Raw genomic sequence first — 20,917 nt, 5'->3', positions numbered from 1 at the left:
GCGAGTTCAATTATTCATTTCAAATCTAAGACGGACATGTCTTTCAAAAAACAAGGGCATCAGGAGATATGGGCCACAGATCAGCCATAATACTATTGAATGATAGATGAGACTTAAGGGGCTGAAAGGCCTATTTCTGTTGCTATTTTTGTTTTTGTTCCTGTGTTCCTAGTCAGGATAGATTTCCAGGACTTTGACCTGATAGCATTAAGGAATGGGGATATATTTCAGAACTTGGCTTGTGATTCGGTAGAGAACCTCGAGCTGTCAGTGTTCTAACACATCTGCTGACCTTTACCTTTAAGGCAGTGCGTGGGAGGTGGAATGTAAGAAGTCTTTATTGAGTTACAGCAGTGTATCTTGTTGGTGGTACGTACTGCAGATGGTACTCATTGGTAACAGATAGTGTGAATATTTACAGCGAACTGTTTAGTCCGGCAGGTAGTTGATCCTACTTGAGCGTGGCTGGATGTACACTCATCAGGGAAAAGACAGCATTAAATAGCACTCCTGATGTGTGCCTTGTAGATGCTGGAGAGTTCTTTGCCAAAAGCTTCTGACCTGCTCCTGTTGTCACAACATGTATGTTAGTAGCCAGTTATGCAATTAGTCACCCTAGAATGATGATGGTGTGGGATTCACCATTTAATGATATGGGTGGTAGCCTGGAAGCCAGAGAAAATCAAAGAATTGTTTCCATGGAAACAGCAAAAAATTACAGAAGTGTTATGGTGCTGAATGAAGCTATTAGGTCTTTGTACCTGCACTGTCTTCCATATGGACATTCATGAGATTAAAAGTCCCCTGAATGGTACAATAAGTCAACAGGGGAGAGTTTCACTGTTGAGGAAATTCAGGATATAAAGAACCCTCTATATGAAGTAATGGGCGAGCTGCTATATCTGGAAGGAAGGTAAATTGTGATGTAGACATAATATCAGTGGGCTAGTAATCCAGAACCCCAGACAAATGTCCTGAGGGATATGGGTTCAAATTCTACGATGCCAGATTGTGAAAGCTGAAATTGATAAGTAAGAAACTTGGAATGAAAAGCTGGCCTTGTCGTCATTACTTGTAAAAACACATCTGGTTCACTAATGCCCTTTAGGGAAAGAAATCTGATGCCCCTTCTCAGTCTGGCCAACCTGTGAGTCAACCATTGCCTGAGTATTTCAGGATGGGCAACAAATACCTATCCAACCACATGCCATGAACGAAGTATTAAAGACCATCATCAGAGAAGGACATCCAAGAGATAAACATCATGCAGCAGAGAAATGATTCACAGACCAATCAAGGTAACTTTCTGAATCAAGGTCAACAAATCTCACACTAAATAGTTACCAATCTTCCAACTCAAAACAAACAAATTAGAACATAGAACATAGAACATAGAACAGTACAGCACAGAACAGGCCCTTCAGCCCACAATGTTGTGCCGACCATTGATCCTCATGGATGCACCCTCAAATTTCTGTGACCATATGCATGTCCAGCAGTCTCTTAAATGACCCCAATGACCTTCCTTCCACAACTGCTGCTGGCAACGCATTCCATGCTCTCACAACTCTCTGCGTAAAGAACCTGCCTCTGACATCCCCTCTATACTTTCCACCAACCAGCTTAAAACTATGACCCCTCGTGCTAGCCATTTCTGCCCTGGGAAATAGTCTCTGGCTATCGACTCTATCTATGCCTCTCATTATCTTGTATACCTCAATTAGATCCCCTCTCCTCCTCCTTTTCTCCAATGAAAAGAGACCGAGCTCAGTCAACCTCTCTTCATAAGATAAGCCCTCCAGTCCAGGCAGCATCCTGGTAAACCTCCTCTGAACCCTCTCCAAAGCATCCACATCTTTCCTATAATAGGGCGCCCAGAACTGGACGCAGTATTCCAAGTGCGGTCTAACCAAAGTTTTATAGAGCTGCAACAAGATCTCACGACTCTTAAACTCAATCCCCCTGTTAATGAAAGCCAAAACACCATATGCTTTCTTAACAACCCTGTCCACTTGGGTGGCCATTTTAAGGGATCTATGTATCTGCACACCAAGATCCCTCTGTTCCTCCACGCTGCCAAGAATCCTATCCTTAATCCTGTACTCAGCTTTCAAATTCGACCTTCCAAAATGCATCACCTCGCATTTATCCAGGTTGAACTCCATCTGCCACCTCTCAGCCCATCTCTGCATCCTGTCAATGTCCCGCTGCAGCCTACAACAGCCCTCTACACTGTCAACGACACCTCCGACCTTTGTGTCGTCTGCAAACTTGCTGACCCATCCTTCAATTCCCTCGTCCAAGTCATTAATAAAAATTACAAACAGTAGAGGCCCAAGGACAGAGCCCTGTGGAACCCCACTCACCACTGACTTCCAGGCAGAATATTTTCCTTCTACTACCACTCGCTGTCTTCTGTTGGCCAGCCAATTCTGTATCCAAGCAGCTAAGTTCCCCTGTATCCCATTCCTCCTGACCTTCTGAATGAGCCTTCCATGGGGAACCTTATCAAATGCCTTACTGAAGTCCATATACACCACATCCACAGCTCGACCCTCATCAACCTTACTAGTCACATCCTCAAAAAACTCGATAAGGTTTGTAAGGCATGACCTACCCCTCACAAAGAAAGAATTGTGAAATCTCCCGGCTGCCTGAACTTATGAAGCCCAAGGCTCATGGGAAGATGGGGCAGTGGGAAATTTAATCATTTATATTCAAAGGTTCCAATGTTCGCAGCAGGAAATACAAAAATTGGCGAGGATCTACAGTAATGGTTCAGGAAGAGTTAGTATTGAAGAATGCATGAAGTTCCACCTAATCTGATGAAATCATACTGAATTGACTGCAGAAAACAGAAGCCTAGCTTGAGACCACAATCTGTTATCCGAGTGTCTGTTAGTCTTAGTTATTATGTCTGATGAGCTTATATAACTTAGACACATTGCTATTGTGCAGCTCAATACATCTTGTTAAGACGAGTCCCTCTTCTCATTGAGACTCACCAGTGATTCATTGTTTTCACTGTTAACCAAATGTGCTGTTAGATCCAGTATGGAAGGGGGTGTCAGAGACTGCACTTCACTCCAACCATGAACTGGTCGCGATTGTTTCCATAACACATAGAACAGCAAACTCTTACCTGCTCCTCAGGCTTGTTAATGACAAGAAGATTGGCATCCATTGATGCACAGGATCTCTGGGCCTCTGTCCAACTCTTGCTGTCTGATGAAAAGTAATAACACTTTTGCTGGAATTGCCTCCAGTGTTCAGGGCATTTCAGAAGCAGTTCTGCGAGGGCATGTAAAAACAAATCTATCAGTGAGCAGGAACATTGCAGTACCTCATTAATAGAATAAAAGCATCATACAGCATGGAAACAAACCCCCACTGTCTGACCTGTCCATGCTGCATATAATTCCAAACTATACTAGTCCCGCTCTCTGAAGAAGTGTCTAGGCCCAAAACATCAGCCTTCCTGCTCCTCTGATGCTGCTTGGCCTGCTGTGTTCATTCAGCTCTACACCTTGTTGTTGCAGATTCTCCAGCATCGGCAGTTCCTGCTAACTTTAGCCCCACCGGCCTGCGCTTGGCCCATATCTCTCCAAACATTTCCTTTTCATGTCTTAATCTAAATGACTTTCTTTTAAAATGTTGTAAATATAGCTACTTCCAACACTTCCTCTGGAAGTTCATTCCACACATGAACTACTCCGTGTGTGAAGCAATTGCCTTTCATGTCTTTTTTTAAACCATCACTTCTCAGCTTAAACATATGCTCCCCTAGTCTTAAAATCCCCCACTCTACAGAAGTGTAGGACTGAGCAAAAATCCTATCATTTTTAAAATACTGAACTTTAAAAATTTAAAGCCACTGGACCAAGCCTTGGGCTTAAAACCAAAATACTTTAAAGGGTCAGCTGAAGTGGAGTCTGGAATGCAGACACACAGACAGAGAGCGATAGCGAGCTGCCTGGAACTATTGTTAAACCAAGACTGGAATTCACACCTCGCCTCAGAACAGACTATGAGAGTGAACAATCCAACCTGTAAATGAAAACTCAGACTACTCAGAGCCTACACCAATACCAGGCATTCTAATTTCAATTCATATTCAGTCATTCAAAATACTGGGCGCTCCATGATCAGGAAACCCAGTCACTTCTGATGGAAAGACCTTAACACCCATTCTGGGAATCGAGACCACCAATACAACCCCACAGACTCTATTGAAATAATTAGGAAATCTATTTATCACCAATGGCAAACACATTTGCACTTACTCTATTAATCAGGGAGGCCTATTCGTCTCTTCAGGGAGCAACAATTACCAGTGCTAGAAACCAAAATTGGCAGGCTGATAACGGACCAGAAATTCATTATAACAGCAGGCCCACACTACCCCAAAGAGAGTTCCTCTGCATTGTGTAACAGAAGAAAAGGTCTCCGTAACTGCACCAGGAAAAGACCAGTGTGTAACAGAAGAAGAAAAGGTCTCCGTAACCACACCAGGAAAAGATCCCCACACAGAGAAAGATCCTCACAGCCATAAGACCATAGGACATAGGAGTGGAAGTGAGGCCATTCAGCCCTTCGAGACCACTCTGCCATTTAAATCATGGCTGATGGGCATTTCAACTCCACTTCCCTGCACTCTCCCCGTAGCCCTTGATTCCTTGTGAGATCAAGAATTTATCAATCTCTGCCCTGAAGACATTTAATGTCCTGGCCTCCACTGCACTCCGTGGCAATGAATTCCACAGGCCCACCACTCTCTGGCTGAAGGAATGTCTCCTAATATCCGTTTTAAATTTACCCCCTCTAATTCTAAGGCTGTGCCCACGGGTCCTGGTCTCCCCGCCGAAAAGAAGCAACTTCCCAGCATCCACCCTTTCTAAGCCATACATTATCTTGTAAGTTTCTATTAGATCTCCCCTCGACCTTCTAAACTCTAATGAATACAATCCCAGGATCCGTGGCCATTCATTGTACGTTAAACCTACTATTCCAGTGATAGCCGTGTGAATCTCAGCTGGTCATGCTCCAAGGCCAGTATGTCCTTCCTGAGTGTGGGGCCCAAAATTGGACACAGTATTCTAAATGGGGCCTAACTAAGCTTTATAAAGTGTCAGAAGCACATCACTGCTTTTATATTCCAACCCTCCTGAGATAAACGACAACATTACATTCGCTTTCTTAATCACAGACGCTACCTGCAAGTTAACTTTTAGAGAATCCTTGACCAAAGCTCCCGGATCCCTTTGTACTTCTGCTTTATGAATTTTCTCACTGTTTAGAAAATAGTCCATGCCTGTATTTTTTTTTCCAAAGTGCAAAACCTCGCATTTGCTCACGTTGAATTTCATCAGCCATTTCTTGGACCACTCTCCTAAACTGTCTAAATCTTTCTGCAGCTTCCCCACTTCCTCAGTACTACCTGCCTGTCCACCTATGTTCGTATCATCGGAAACTGCGCCAGAATGCCCCCAGCCCCTTCATCCAGATCATTAATATATAAAGTGAACAGCTGAGGCCCCAGTAATTGGCCTTTTGGTAGTCACCCAGCAGCACGCCATGGATTGTGTGAGTTAACAACACCATTGCTTTTCCAAATTGGCTATGAGATGCCACTTCTGCACAACCAGAATTGTTAATGGGGCTGTTTGGCTGTTGAAATATTCCTAGCAGTACCACTGAAACAAGTGGTGAGAGATAGCTAAGGAGGGACATAATTGAATGTGATTAGCTATCCTCTGCTGCCTGCCATTGTCAGCTCGAGATGGGATGATGTCAGAAATCTCTTCAGTTTGGAATGATCAAATGTTGCTCTGGTCATCTCTCCAAACCTATTTGCTCAGCACTGGGATCAATCAGCCACTTACCTCTGCTGTTGGAAAAGTGCCAAAGAGCCTGAGGGATGGCTGTGGGGGAAGGAATTGAGTGAACAGCAGGCCCAGACTCCCAAATGTGGAAGGATACAAGCAACCCCCAAAACACACCCACTCCACGCACTTCTTCTTCCTCACACACTACCCCCTCTGCACGCTCTCCCTTCTTCATACTAACCCCACCTCAACATCGCCCTCCACAAACTCCCCCTTCCTCACACTCACCCCTCCTCACACACTCCATTTCCTCATACTCTACCTTCCTCTCACACTCTCCCCTCCACGTACACACACTCCTCCCTCCTCACACGCTGCATTTCGTCACACTCTCCTGCTCAACAGACTCACCCATCCACACATAAACACACACACACTACCCCCTCCATGTACACACACTCCCCCTTCTGCATACTTGCCCTTCCTCACACACAGATCCCTTCCCTTCCTTCTTAACATCTGTGTTCCATTTGCTTGTTTTTCACGAAACAGCTTGAAGAAGCCAGAAGCAACAGTTTTTGGGGCACTGCTCCACATCAAGCTTTTCATGTGCTCTGACTGCCTGATGTAGGTGCCTCAGATGGATTTGAGGGTTGCTGTTAACTTTGCCAAATGACTCAGTATCTCTGCAGGTTACACCTAGAAGGTGATTACTTCTATCAGCAACCTATTACAGTCTGTATCTTCCAAGGCCATAAAATCCTGAAGTGGAATTCAAACTCGGGAGCTTGTGGCTCAGGGTGAGGAACATTAAAACCTGCACTATGAGAGCTTCCGTCCAGGAATAGAGAAAGGGGGTAAATCATTTACTGATACAATCACACAACATAAAAGTATATTTTGCATGAAAAGCTGCCAAGAATTGGCTGTACTATATTATCAATCCATTTAATCTCAGTGTTTACCACTCTGACAGTTTTCACTCGAAATACTTGAAAGTTAAAGGTGACTGTAACAGTTTTAAACTTACTCTTCTTCAGCTGAGAAATGTCATTCCTAAGCTCAATGAGTGAACTGCTTGTCTTCTCAGATAATCCTGGAAATGAAAGAGGAACAACAATTGAGACCACATGAAGATCCTTCTCCAAGAGATCATCATCACCATCCTGTACTAGATGCTTATAGCCTGAGCCAGGAAAGAAAAATCTGCAAAAAGTGACTGCCTTCCTGTCTGCTCCAATTTTGATTCTTTTGAAATGTGATGTACATGATTAGAACACAAAGTTTTCATATTTTCACATAAAGAATGATGAATGTTTCGCAAAGTACTGAGGATGGCAAGGCTATCCTAAAAGGAGAGATTGGTTCAACAGGACATGCATTCACTCGAGTTTAGAATGATGACATGGGATGTGGTTGAAATGTGTACAATTCTGACAGGAATGGAAGGCTAGATATTGAAATGATGTTTACCCTGGTTGGGGAGTCTAGAACCGGGGGTTACAGTCTCAGGTTACAGGGTAGACTATTTATGACTGAGATGTGGAAACATTTCTTCACTCAGAGGCCAGTCAATCTGTGATACATGCTATGACCGAAAGCTGTGGAATCGGTCACTGAAAATACTCAGAAAGATGTTCGAAATAACTCCATGGAGGTCAATATCGCTTCACCAAGTCACCCTTTATTTATGCACATATAGTACCTGACACTAGCACAGCTTCCTCAGTGCCAGCTCTCAGAGTCAACAGAACCCCTGGCACTCTTGTTTATATCTGTCCCACAAAGTAACTTGTGTTGCCTGTAGGAGTCTTAATCCCAGTATTGACATTCCTGATGTTGTTTCACACCACCCCCCAAACACAGGTCCAGGTTGATCAGATTAACCTGGTGTGGAGCCTTCTCCCGATCAGAAACTCTGCAGGAGCTATCCCTGGAGTTGCATGATGGGTGGTCCAATAATCCAAAAGGAACTGGAAAAGTTTGGAATTGAGTGAACAGTAGGCTGTCTCCTTAAGCCTGCCTTCAAAGTTTGGACTGATCTTTGGATGATGGGTGGTATCGACCTGCCCTTATAGGCTGAATACCATTCGACTTTAGGGATTGCTTAAATTCCCTGATGGTAAAAAATGGCTGTTGTCTGTGACCAACTCTCCCTGGAGACCATGCATCACAAAGGATGCTTGGACCTTTTTCTTGTGTTTACTGAATGAACTCGATACATATCCAACCACAATGAGTGGGTGTTCACAATGGCTAAGAACGTTGAGCCCATGAAAGGGCTGGTAGTGTCGACATGTAACCATGTCCAGGCCATTCCCATGAATGTGGGGGAACTGCTGGTGAAAATCTTTGTCTTTGTTGACACTCTGGGCACTGCCCACCAATGTGGCTGTGTCTGCACCCAATCCTGTATACCAGACATAACATCTCACCAACATCTTCATTTTGGACACCCCTGGATGACCCTGGTCGATTTCAGCCAGTATCTGGTGGTGAACCTTGCCTGGGCCAACCACTCTTACTCCCTATTCAAATACTGCCCTTGACAGGGATCTGGTCTCTCTGAGTCCAGAAAGGTTTCTGTTCTGGTCCTGATGGCCTTTTGGTTTCCTCAACTAACACCAACTGTTTTAGTTTTACAAAGACTGGACATTTTTGCATCTACAGTCTGATAATGTCAGCAGTGACCGGAAGGGTGTTCAGGAAGTTTAAAACCATTTCGGACTCTTGCAGAGGCAGCACCACCGATGGTGTATCTGCCAGCAGGAGGTGGCTCAAGGCATCCACATTTGCTATTTAGCCTCCCGGACAGGGTTCCAACTTGTAATTGAACGTGCTAAGAATGAGAGTCCACTACTGAATTCAAACTGAGGTTATGGGGTGGGAGTTGCATTGTTCTCTTTGCAAAGCCCGTGCAGGTGTTTGAGTTCTTTTATTATTACAAATTTATGTCTGTGAACATATTGATGGAATTTTCTCAAACCAAAGGTGACAACCAAACCTTCTTTCTCTGTCTGGCCATATTTGCACTCTGCATCAGCCAAATTCTGGAAAAAATTCGTTTTTGTGCATTCCTTTCCGTTCATTCATCTGTGAGCCAACACTATGCTGATACTGTACAGGGAGGCATCTCATGTGGACACAGGATCTCACTGGTGGTTATGCTTTGGCTACGAGACCATTTCCAAGGCTGACCCTCTTTGAACAGCCAATGTAAGTGTGCCATGGAGGCCATGTTATGTATGAATTTTCTGATTTCTGTTTGTTTTTTTTATGGTATTAATTCAGTTGCGAAGAGCAGTTTACCGTTTGTTTAAAATCCTCACAAAGGAGGACCAACCTGTTGGGCTTCACAGTTGGTATGATTAGTGCTGCCCATTCTTCAAACAGTACTAGTTGAATGATTCCTCTGTTTTCCAGCCTCCTGATTCCTGCTTCCACTTTTGTATGTCAGGCAAGTGGGACTGGGTGGGTCTTGCAGAATCGTAAAATTGATTCCTGGTCAACATGCAACATTTTCGAATTGAAAAATGTTAAGTCAATCAAAGTGAATTTTTCTCAAGCAATTTCACTCCATTGGGCTTGGGCCTGAGCCTTTTACCACAATCATTGGTAACTGAACCTGCAGCCTCTCATACAGGACAGGAACTGAAGTTGTACCCTCAATCTGTTAAGGTTATCTGGTGTCCGCTCTCAATCTGGCTGAGGTCTTGCAGACATAATGACTAGGATTCAGACTGAGTGTTGTTAAAGACTGGTTCTCCAATCACTGATACAGCTGCACTGGAGTCAACGTGCATTACAACCAGGTGACCATTTAACCAGGCATTTATTTTGACTGGTTTTTATTCGGATATTGCTGAAAAATATAATAGTTCCCGGCCAGATGCTGGTGTATTTTTCAGGGTGTGCTTGCTCCTGGATACCGGCTTCTTGCTCAATTTAGGTCCACTAAGACTCTTTTGCTGAATCGAGTCTGTAAACTGGCAGCAACTGCATTGGTTTGGCAGCCCGAATCCTGAGGAATAAGTGAACTGTCTGGCCAAGGCACTCTTGAGGTATTCTTGTGGACTGACCTAGAGCTTCTCTGTTCAGGACATGTCCTAAGTGAGGCTATGCAATTGCCTTTACTCAAGTGGTGCTCCCTAAGCTGAGTCAGACTGGTGAGAATGTTCACTTCCATCGCTCTGCCCTGAAACTCTTCTGCTCCACTTGCTGCATTTTCTAATGACAAAGCCAGTTGCAGTTCCTGTGTGAAATCGAGTTGGACCTCAGCTAGTAGATGCTTTTGCATGGTTACATCATTAATCCCACATACCAAACGGTCTCTCAGCATCTCATTAAGGGCTAAAACAAAGTCAAAATCCTCTGCCGGTCATAGACGCACAGAGATATACAGCATGGGAACAGACCCTTTGATCCAACTCATCCATGCCGACCACGTGTTCTAAATAAATCTAGCTCCATTTGCCGGCATTTAGCCCAAATCTCTCTAAACCCTTCCTATTCATGTACCCATCCAGATGCCTTTTAAATGTTGTAATTGTACCAGCCTCTACCCCCTCCTCTAGCAGCTCACTCCATATATGGATCATTGTCTTCCTGAAAAAATTTGCCTCTTAGGTCCCTTTTCAATCTTGGGCCCTCTCACATTAAATCTATACCATCTAGTTTTGAACTCCACTTCCATGGGGAAATGACCTTGCCTACTTATCCTCTCCATTCCCCTCATGATTTTATAAACCTCTGTATGGTCATCCATCGGCCTCTGACATTCCAGGGAATATACCCCCAGTTTATTCAACCTTTCCTTAAAGCTCACACCTTCCAACCCTGGCAACAGCCTTATAAATCTTTTCTGAACCCTTGCAAGTTTCATAACACGATTGCTATAGCAGGGATAACAGATGGCACACAGTATTCTAATCATGATCCAATCAATGTTCTGTAGAGCTGCAACATGACCTTCTAACTCTGATACTCAATACACTGGCCAATAAAGCCAAGCATACCTCTGTTGTCTTCAACTTGTCAAAAATCCCAATATGGATTCCCCTTGTTCTTGAACTGTCGAGCAAAATTCATAGCATCTCAGCATTAGAGGAGGTTTGGGGTCATAATATTCCTCAACTAAATCCATCAAATCTTGTGAGGTTTTGGTAATTGGTGCATCAGGGAATGTCATGTACCTGATGGCTGAAAAAGCTGTGAGTCCACAAGCTGCCAGGGAAATTCCTCATTGCTTTTTGTCTGCCCTAAAAGTTATTTGGCTGGAAAATTAACACATTCTTTCCACTCTTTGGGCCCAGCATCGACAGCAGGATTGAACAATGAAGTTTCCCTCATCACTGCACAATGCCAGAAATGCTTAAGCCAATTCATGGACGATTGTTTTGAATGAATGTCTTTGGAATAAAATCATTTTTTTTCCTCTTGCCACCCCCAAAATAACCAATAACCCATCAGCAAGTCTCTCTTTATTTGCACGTGCATCTCATTTGAAGCTAGTCCAGCTTCTTCAGAGCTAGCCTTCGGAGTGAATAGAACCTCTGACACTCCTGTTTTTATCTGTCAGCCAGCGGTCCCTGATTGGTCCATGTTACCAGCCCCAATCAGGGAACTCAGATTCCAATAGGTCCACCTGGATGACATCATTACAGTCACAACAACATTGATATGTTTTTAGACCTTAAAGATGTTAAGGGGTACAGAGAGAAAGCAGGGATTGCGAAAGAAGAACAGCCATGATCATATTGAATGTCAGAACCGATTTCAAGGCCCAAATAACCTATTCCTCTTCCGAGTTTCCATGTGGAAGTGAGATCCTGTGTTTGAGAATTGTTTGCTTCAATTCAGTTAAAATGTCGCAAGGAAGCTCCAACATTGGTCTCTCCTACCTGTGTTCCGTGACTGCTGATGGTGCAGCTAAGGGGCAGCAATGTCACACAGTGGGGTAGTGAGATAGAATGAAGGGGAGGTGATGATACACAGTGGGTCTGTAGTGTAGGGATTAAGGCATGACATTACACCACAAGGCAATGTGTAGAAATTTTAAAGGTCAAATCCAGCTGAAGCATTGTCTGGGAGCAACTCAGCAAACCATCCCAAGCACCAACCCTTCCGAATCAAAAAGATTCAGCCCAGTCTCAAAGTGAGTGGCCAGACAATGACCAGAGCCTCAGACAAATTGGGGAATTCTCTGAATTGGAGATGTGGTGATCGGCCAGACCCACTCACCGCTAGTTTGCAATTGGGCAAGATCCATCTTGAAGTCAGTATCTACCATTTTCATGTGACTGAACAGCTCTGTAACTGAAAAGGAAACAAGATGATGGTTCACACATTAGCATCAAGTTTTATATATCTCTCATACCCAACAGGGAGAAAATCACATGGTAAGACTGTTGTAGCTGTATCTTTCCTTCAAGGGCCCCACGTACTGTCTGCGCATGATGTTGAATGGATGAATGATTTATTGTTTTGTGCACTTTATAGTGAAATACAATAAAATACTGTGAAAATCTTACATTTATTGCCATAATCCGAGGCCATTTTGAAAGTTCAAGAATAAAAGGAAATGAAAAGATGAAGCTTAAATAAAACCTGTCTGCGTTGAAGTTCTGATCTGACTCAGAATTAAAACCACTTCACCAGACCCCAACTTATGAAGAAGTCTGTGATCCTGAGGAGCGATTTTTCACTGCTGCGCCAATACACTTTTTCCACTGTCCAATCCAACCAACACCGACATCAGACTGTCGGCTGGCCCCTCCCACCGCTGCTTCCACACTGACAGTGCTGCTACTCGGCGGCCATCTTGGCAGATTTGCTGTGACTTTGCCTGCTGGTGATTCTGCTGTGGGTTTACAATCTACACACACACACACACACACACGAACACAATAACACAGACACACACACACAAACTCACAGACACACACACACACACACACACCCGAACACAATAACACAGACACACACACACAAACTCACAGACACACACACACGAACACAATAACACAGACACACACACACAAACTCACAGACACACACACACACACACACACGAACACACAGACACAGACACACACACACAAACTCACAGACACACACACATGAACACAACAACACAGACACACACACACAAACTCATAGACACACACACACACACGAACACACAGACACAGACACACACACAAACTCACAGACACACACACACGAACACAATAACACAGACACACACACACAAACTCACAGACACACACACACAAACACACAGACACACACACACAAACTCACAGACACACACACATGAACACAATAACACAGACACACACACACAAACTCACGGACACACACACACAAACACACAGACGCAGACACACACACACAAACTCACAGACACAGACACACACACACGAACACAAAAACACAGACACACACACACAAACTCACAGACACACATACACACACACGAACACACAGACACACACACACAAACTCACAGACACACACACGAACGCTAAAACACAGACACGCACACACAAAATCACAGGCACACACACACACACACACACACCACACACACACACACAATACAGTTGTTCTGTTTTGTTGCCTGCTTTTTAACTTATAACCAGATTGACATTTTTCAATTTACTAACCAACAGAGTTAACCAATTGATAAGGAACAGAGAACAACATGAAGCTTGAACAGCAGAAGCTGTTCGCTATTGGTGGAACTAAGTGTTCCCATAAAAGAGAAATATTGTCAAGGCCTGCAGGCCACTCACATTCAGTGTTGGGTTGTGATGAGGGACAAGCTAATAGTGCCCCCATCCTGAACACTGGAGCAGCCCAAATACATACAATGTGAATTCAGAATGCAAGACTGAGGATTTCACAACAATCTTTACCCTGATGTACTGATTGGGTCACCTCGCAACAGACCCAGCCTCACACAGGTCCATCTTCACCTAATCCAATTCACTCCATGTGATTTTAAGAGACAGCTGAGAGCACAGAATGCAGCAAAGGCGACAGGGGCCAACAGTATCACACCTGCAGCAATGAAGACCTGTGCTCGAGAATTTGTTTGCTTCAATTCAGTCAAACTGTCACAGGGAAGCTACAACATTGGTATCTCCCACCTGTGTTCTGTGACTGCCGATGGTGCAGGCGAGGGGCAGCAATGTCACACAGTGGGGTAGTGAGAGAGAACAAAGGGGAGGTTATGACACATCGTGGCTCCACAGGGTGGGGATTAAGGCCTGACATTACACCACAAAACAATGTGTGGAAATTTCTCAGGCCCAGATGCCAAACCCAGCTGAAGCATGGAAGCATGGTCCGTGAGTTTTATAAGTCACTCTAAGCAAATCAGCAAACTCTAACCAGGACATCACGGGTTAGATGGATGTACTTCATTTGTCATTTCATGGCCAGAGTCAAAACGGAACAAATGTATCTGTGCTGAACGGCAGTTAGACTTTAGATCCTGACACACACCAAACCCATCATATACAATGCTTACTCCAGTGACTGTCACACAAACAGGACCATCCTCCACATCATCGACAGGTGGAGCACCAACTCTCCCGAATCAGAAGAATTCAGTCCGGTCTCAGGGTGAATGTTGAGAAAAAGACCAGAGCCTCAGATAAATTGGGGAATTCTCTGAATTGGAGACACGGTGATCGGTCATACCCACTCACCGTTACTTTTTAATTCTGCAAGATCCACCTCGAAGTCAGTTTCTACCATTTTCATGTGACTGAACAGCTCTGTAACTGAAAAGGAAACAAGATGATGGTTCACACATTAGCATCAAGTTTTATATATCTCTCATACCCAACAGGGAGAAAATCACATGGTAAGACTGTTGTAGCTGTATCTTTCCTTCAAGGACCCCACGTACTGTCTGCGCATGATGTTGAATGGATGAATGATTTATTGTCTTGTGCACTTTATAGTGAAATACAATAAAATACTGTGAAAATCTTACATTTATTGCCATAATCTGAGGCCATTTTGAGAGTTCAAGAATAAAAGGAAATGAAAAGATGAAGCTTAAATAAAACCTGTCTGCGTTGAAGTTCTGAACTGACTCAGAATTACCACCACTTCACCAGACCCCAACTTACGAAGGTCTGTGATCCTGAGGAGCGATTTTTCACTGCTGCGCCAATACACCTTTTCCACTGCCCAGTTCTACTGTGACTCTGCCTGTTGGTGATTCTGCTGTAGGTTTACAACCTAAACACAGACACACACACAGACACACACAAACACACATGCACACACAGGCACCCACACATCCACAGACATTCACGCACATATATGTGCACACTCATACAATCACACATATACACAGACACATGCACATACACACACACACAAACTCACACGCACACACAGAGCAAAAGTCATACACTCAATCACTCACACACACACACACACTCTCTCTCTCTCACTTACAGACACACTCACACATGCAGATACACACAGACTCACATACATACACAGACACACAGACACAGACACACACACACACACACACACACACGGACAGACACACATACATATAGACTCACACACACATACCCATGCACACTCACACACATGTTCACACATATACACCCCGTCACACGTACATACGCACACTCTCAAACTCACACACACACACCCACTCACACACTCATACACATATATACACACACACACACTCACAAGCACACATCTGCACAGAAACACGCACATAAACACACACAAACTCACACACACACAGAGACAAACACTCATGCACTTATTCACACAACGACACACACACTCACACACAAACTCACAGACACACATACACGCACATACAGACACTCTCGCAGACACTTACACTCAGACACACACACACTCACACACACACTATCACTCACAGACACACTCACACACACAGACATACACACATTCACATAAAAACACATACATACACGCACACACAGACGCTCACACACACACCCAGTCATACACACATATACTCACACTCATACATACACATGCACGCACACTGTCACACAGACACACACACTCACACACACATACACACACTTACACACGCACATGCATACACACTCACAGACAAACTGACATTCACACACGCACATACCCACACACACACTCACACACTCTTGCACACACACTTACACTGGCACACAGGCACACACACACACACACGCCCACATATACCCACACTCACACACACACACTCTTGCACACACACTTACACTGTCACACAGACACACACACACACACACACACAATCATGTACACACACTCACCCATGCACAAACACACACAAACACACAGAGGCATCCATACACCCAGACAGTTCATACACATGTACACACACATACAATCACACATATACACAGACACACGCACATAAACACACATACACACAAACTCACACACACACTCACACACATGCACAGAGACAAACACTCATGCACTCATTCACACGCAGACACACAGGCTCACACACACATACACACACACACAGACACTCTCTCACACACACACACACACACACACACACACACACACTCAGTCACAGACACACTCACACACACGGATACACACACTCACATAACCACACACACACATACACCCATGCGCATTCACACACATGTTCACACATATGCACACACAGTCACTCACACTCAAACTCACACACACACTCTTGCACACACACACTCACACAGACAAACGCACACACACACCCACTCTCTCACACACACACACACACACACATACACACACGCACACGCACACACACACACACTCTCACACACACACACACACATATACCCACACTCACACACACATGCACGCATACTTTCACACACACAAACACACATACTCACACACTGACATACACACACACACTCACACACACATTCATACACACACACACTCGCATGTATGCACACACACACACACATTCTCATAAACACACACACACACGCACACACATTCACACGCACTCACACACATACTCAGACACACACACACACTCAAACTCACTCACAGACACACACACACACACAGATACACACACACTCACATAAACACACACACACAGACACTCTCACACACACACACACACGTTCACACATATACACACACAGTCACACACACACACCCACTTGCACACACACATGTATCCACACTCACACACACATGCACATACACAGTCACACAGACACACACACACTCACACACACATACACACACTCACATACGCACACACACACACATACACCCATGCACATTCACACACATGTTCACACAAATACACACACAGTCACACACACACACACACCCAGTCATACACACATATACCCACACTCATACATACACATGCACGCACACTGTCACACAGACGCACACACTCACACACACATACACACACTTACACACGCACATGCATACACACTCACAGACAAACTGACATTCACACACGCACATACCCACACACACACTCACACACTCTTGCACACACACTTACACTGACACACAGGCACACACACACACACGCCCACATATACCCACACTCACAAACACACACTCTTGCACACACACTTACACTGTCACACAGACACACACACACACACACACACACACACACACACACAATCACGTACACACACTCACCCATGCACAAACACACACACACAAACACACAGAGGCATCCACACACCCAGACAGTTCATACACATGTACACACACATACAATCACACATATACACAGACACACGCACGTAAACACACATACACACAAACTCACACACACACTCACACTCACACACATGCACAGAGACAAACACTCATGCACTCATTCACACACAGACACACAGGCTCACACACGCATACACACACACACAGACACTCTCACACACACACACACACACACACACACACACACACACACACACTCAGTCACAGACACTCTCACACACACGGATACACACACTCACATAACCACACACACACATACACCCATGCACATTCACACACATGTTCACACATATGCACACACAGTCACACACACTCAAACTCACACACACACTCTTGCACACACACTCACACAGACAAACGCACACACACACACACATACACACACACACTCACACACACATATACCCACACTCACACACACATGCACGCATACTGTCACACACACAAACACACATACTCACACACTGACATACACACACACACTCACACACACATTCACACACACACTCGCATGTATGCACACACACACACACACATTCTCATAAACACACACACACACGCTCACACACTCTCTCTCTCTCTCACCCACACACACACACACACACATTCACACGCACTCACACACATACTCAGACACACACACACACTCACACTCACTCACAGACACACTCACACACACAGATACACACACACTCAAATAAACACACACACACAGACACTGTCACACACACACACGTTCACACATATACACACAGTCACACACACACACACCCACTTGCACACACACATGTATCCACACCCACACACACATGCACGTACACAGTCACACAGACACACACACACTCACACACACATACACACACTCACATACGCACACACATACACACTCACATGCAAACTGACATTCACACACACACACACGCACACTCTCTCTCTCACACACACACACATACGCTCACTCTCTCAAATACACACACACACACACACACACACACTCTCATTCACAGACACACACATACACAGACACGCACACACTCACATAAACACACACACACATACACACGCACACACAGACACTCTCACATATGCTCACACTCAGACACACACACACACATACACACATGCACACTCACACACATGTTCACACATATACACACACAGTCACATGCATATACACACACATTCAAACTCACACACACACACATATGCCCACACTCACACACACATGCACGCACACACACACACACACACACACTAACACACACTATCACGCGCTCTTGCACACACAGTCACACAGATACACACACACACACACCCACTCATACACACATATACCCACACTCATACATACACATGCACGCACACTGTCACACAGACGCACACACTCACACACACATACACACACTTACACACGCACATGCATACACACTCACAGACAAACTGAAATTCACACACGCGCGCGCGCGCGCACACACACACACACACACACACACACACACACACACACACGGAGACAAATTCACACACACACTCACATATGTGCTGTCACAGGCACACTGACTTGAGTTTAATGTTGAAACATTTCAGTGTCAAACAAACATTCTGTAAAACCCTTATTTACTCTTTCTACACAGATTAAGCTGAGAATCAGTGCAGTCATAGCAAACTACTGAAGGAGCAGTATTTATACGATCAATGCTGGAATGGAAACTTAATGACACAATATTTTCACATCAGCCTGAGTATATCCTGGTGCAGTGACAAAGTCTGAATCTTCCTTTATCAATGACATATAATTTCTGTGGCACGTATCACTCCAGAAAAGGAAGGGATGAGTTTCCCAGGAAGGTGCACCCATAGTTGAGATCCTCTAAGATCATTCTGTCTGGGTTTTAGAGTCTGTGAGGACTGTGTCAATGACTGCCCCTCCTGGATCCCTACAGGGGACAATCTCACCCATACTGAATCAGGGCAACATGTGGGCGTGAGGCACAGACGGTGGGAAGGTAGTGGGTAAGGTGCAGTGCTTTGTGTGGAGCCCAAATTCCAATTCTTCTTTCATCGTCATCACTCACATCACCCAGGCTCATTTCACCGTTACGTTATTAATATCTTTAATTTTTGCCCAACTTTAAATTATGTTTGTCAGTTGCTATCACAACACAGTTTAAAATGTCACATCACTTACACAGTATCATTGCAACAGTAAGCGTTGTCAGGGACAGTAGGATGGAGAGAGCCAGGAGAATGTAGACGACCAGATGTGACCATGTTCCTCGGACAGGCTCTGTTGATTGAACTCCATGTTCTATAAAGTGGAAGAGAAGGTCATCACTGAAGGAATAAGAGGGACTCACTTTGCAAACACGACTACAAACCCTTTCTCATTTGGAGGAGGAGAGGTGGAGAAACTGAGTGTGATTGTCAATGCTGGAATTTTTTAAACATTAGAATTAGTGGACACGTCTTGTTTAGTGGAGGGATAAAGAATATACACAAAATATCAGTTATTGTATAATCTACATTGTACAAGAAATAATGACTATTCGACAATTACACACTTTCTTCCTCATCAAATCTTCAAAGTTTCACCATTCCCTCCTCAATATATTTACTTCAAAATCTTCCTTATGGATTTCAAAGTGAGTCAAGAAAGTCGTCAAGGAAAGTTTCCTGAATCTACAGCATTATTTTACTGTTCAGCTCGAAAATCCATCAATACTGAAGTGTAATTTTTGACAGAGTTTTGTCTCAAACAATAAGAAATTATATTTACATTGTTGTTTATTGATCTGAAGGCTAATTACTTTGAGTTAATTTAACTAAAACCGATACAATAATGATCAGATCACTGATGTTTACCTGGCTTTAGATTTTGCTGTTTCACGCTTTGTTTCCGTTGATCATGATATGAGTTTTCCAGATTGCTATAAATGTTGTCCAGCTCCATCTTCTCCTAAGGAGACCTTCTTGTCTTTAGAGGCAACGAGACAAAAACCGGACCTTATTCTCACAGTTACTCATGTGGAACTTCAGTTCCTTGTCAGCAAGAATGTGTGAAAAAGGTATCAAGCTAATTTCATACTTCCGCTTTTTGATGAAGATATGGAATTTTCTTCACTTCCGTTGCAGTTATAACACAACCAAATTTGCTTCTGCTTTTTGCGAATATATTGTTGTTCTGTAGTTTATTAGTGAAAATGCTCCTGAGCGTTTTTTGAAGCTTTGTTTTGCTCTGCCTGCAGTTTTACAAAATTCTGCATTTGAATCTCCAGGTCTTCCCATTCTCCAACAACCTG

General features: G+C 44.1%; 1 protein-coding gene across 1 annotated transcript in view; it reads right to left on the bottom strand.

Annotated features, from left to right (window-relative positions):
• The window catches only part of LOC125447584 (CD209 antigen-like protein C), a 30,944-nt gene extending 10,254 nt beyond the window's left edge, over window positions 1-20,690 (bottom strand). Inside the window, exons 1-6 of the mRNA XM_059639944.1 lie at window positions 20,481-20,690; window positions 19,807-19,926; window positions 14,543-14,617; window positions 12,066-12,140; window positions 6,856-6,921; window positions 3,143-3,291 (exon numbers count right to left, since the gene is read on the bottom strand). Coding sequence (XP_059495927.1) covers window positions 3,143-3,291; window positions 6,856-6,921; window positions 12,066-12,140; window positions 14,543-14,617; window positions 19,807-19,926; window positions 20,481-20,568 — 573 coding nt within the window. The 5' untranslated portion in view covers window positions 20,569-20,690. The remainder of the gene's footprint in view (window positions 1-3,142; window positions 3,292-6,855; window positions 6,922-12,065; window positions 12,141-14,542; window positions 14,618-19,806; window positions 19,927-20,480) is intronic.
• Between the last annotated feature and the right edge of the window lie 227 nt (window positions 20,691-20,917).

This window comes from Stegostoma tigrinum, chromosome 35 (assembly GCF_030684315.1).
Source record: "Stegostoma tigrinum isolate sSteTig4 chromosome 35, sSteTig4.hap1, whole genome shotgun sequence".
Lineage (NCBI taxonomy): Eukaryota > Metazoa > Chordata > Chondrichthyes > Orectolobiformes > Stegostomatidae > Stegostoma > Stegostoma tigrinum.
The sequence above is the reverse complement of the archived record's forward strand: the minus strand, read 5'-3'. Positions and strand labels throughout refer to the sequence as shown.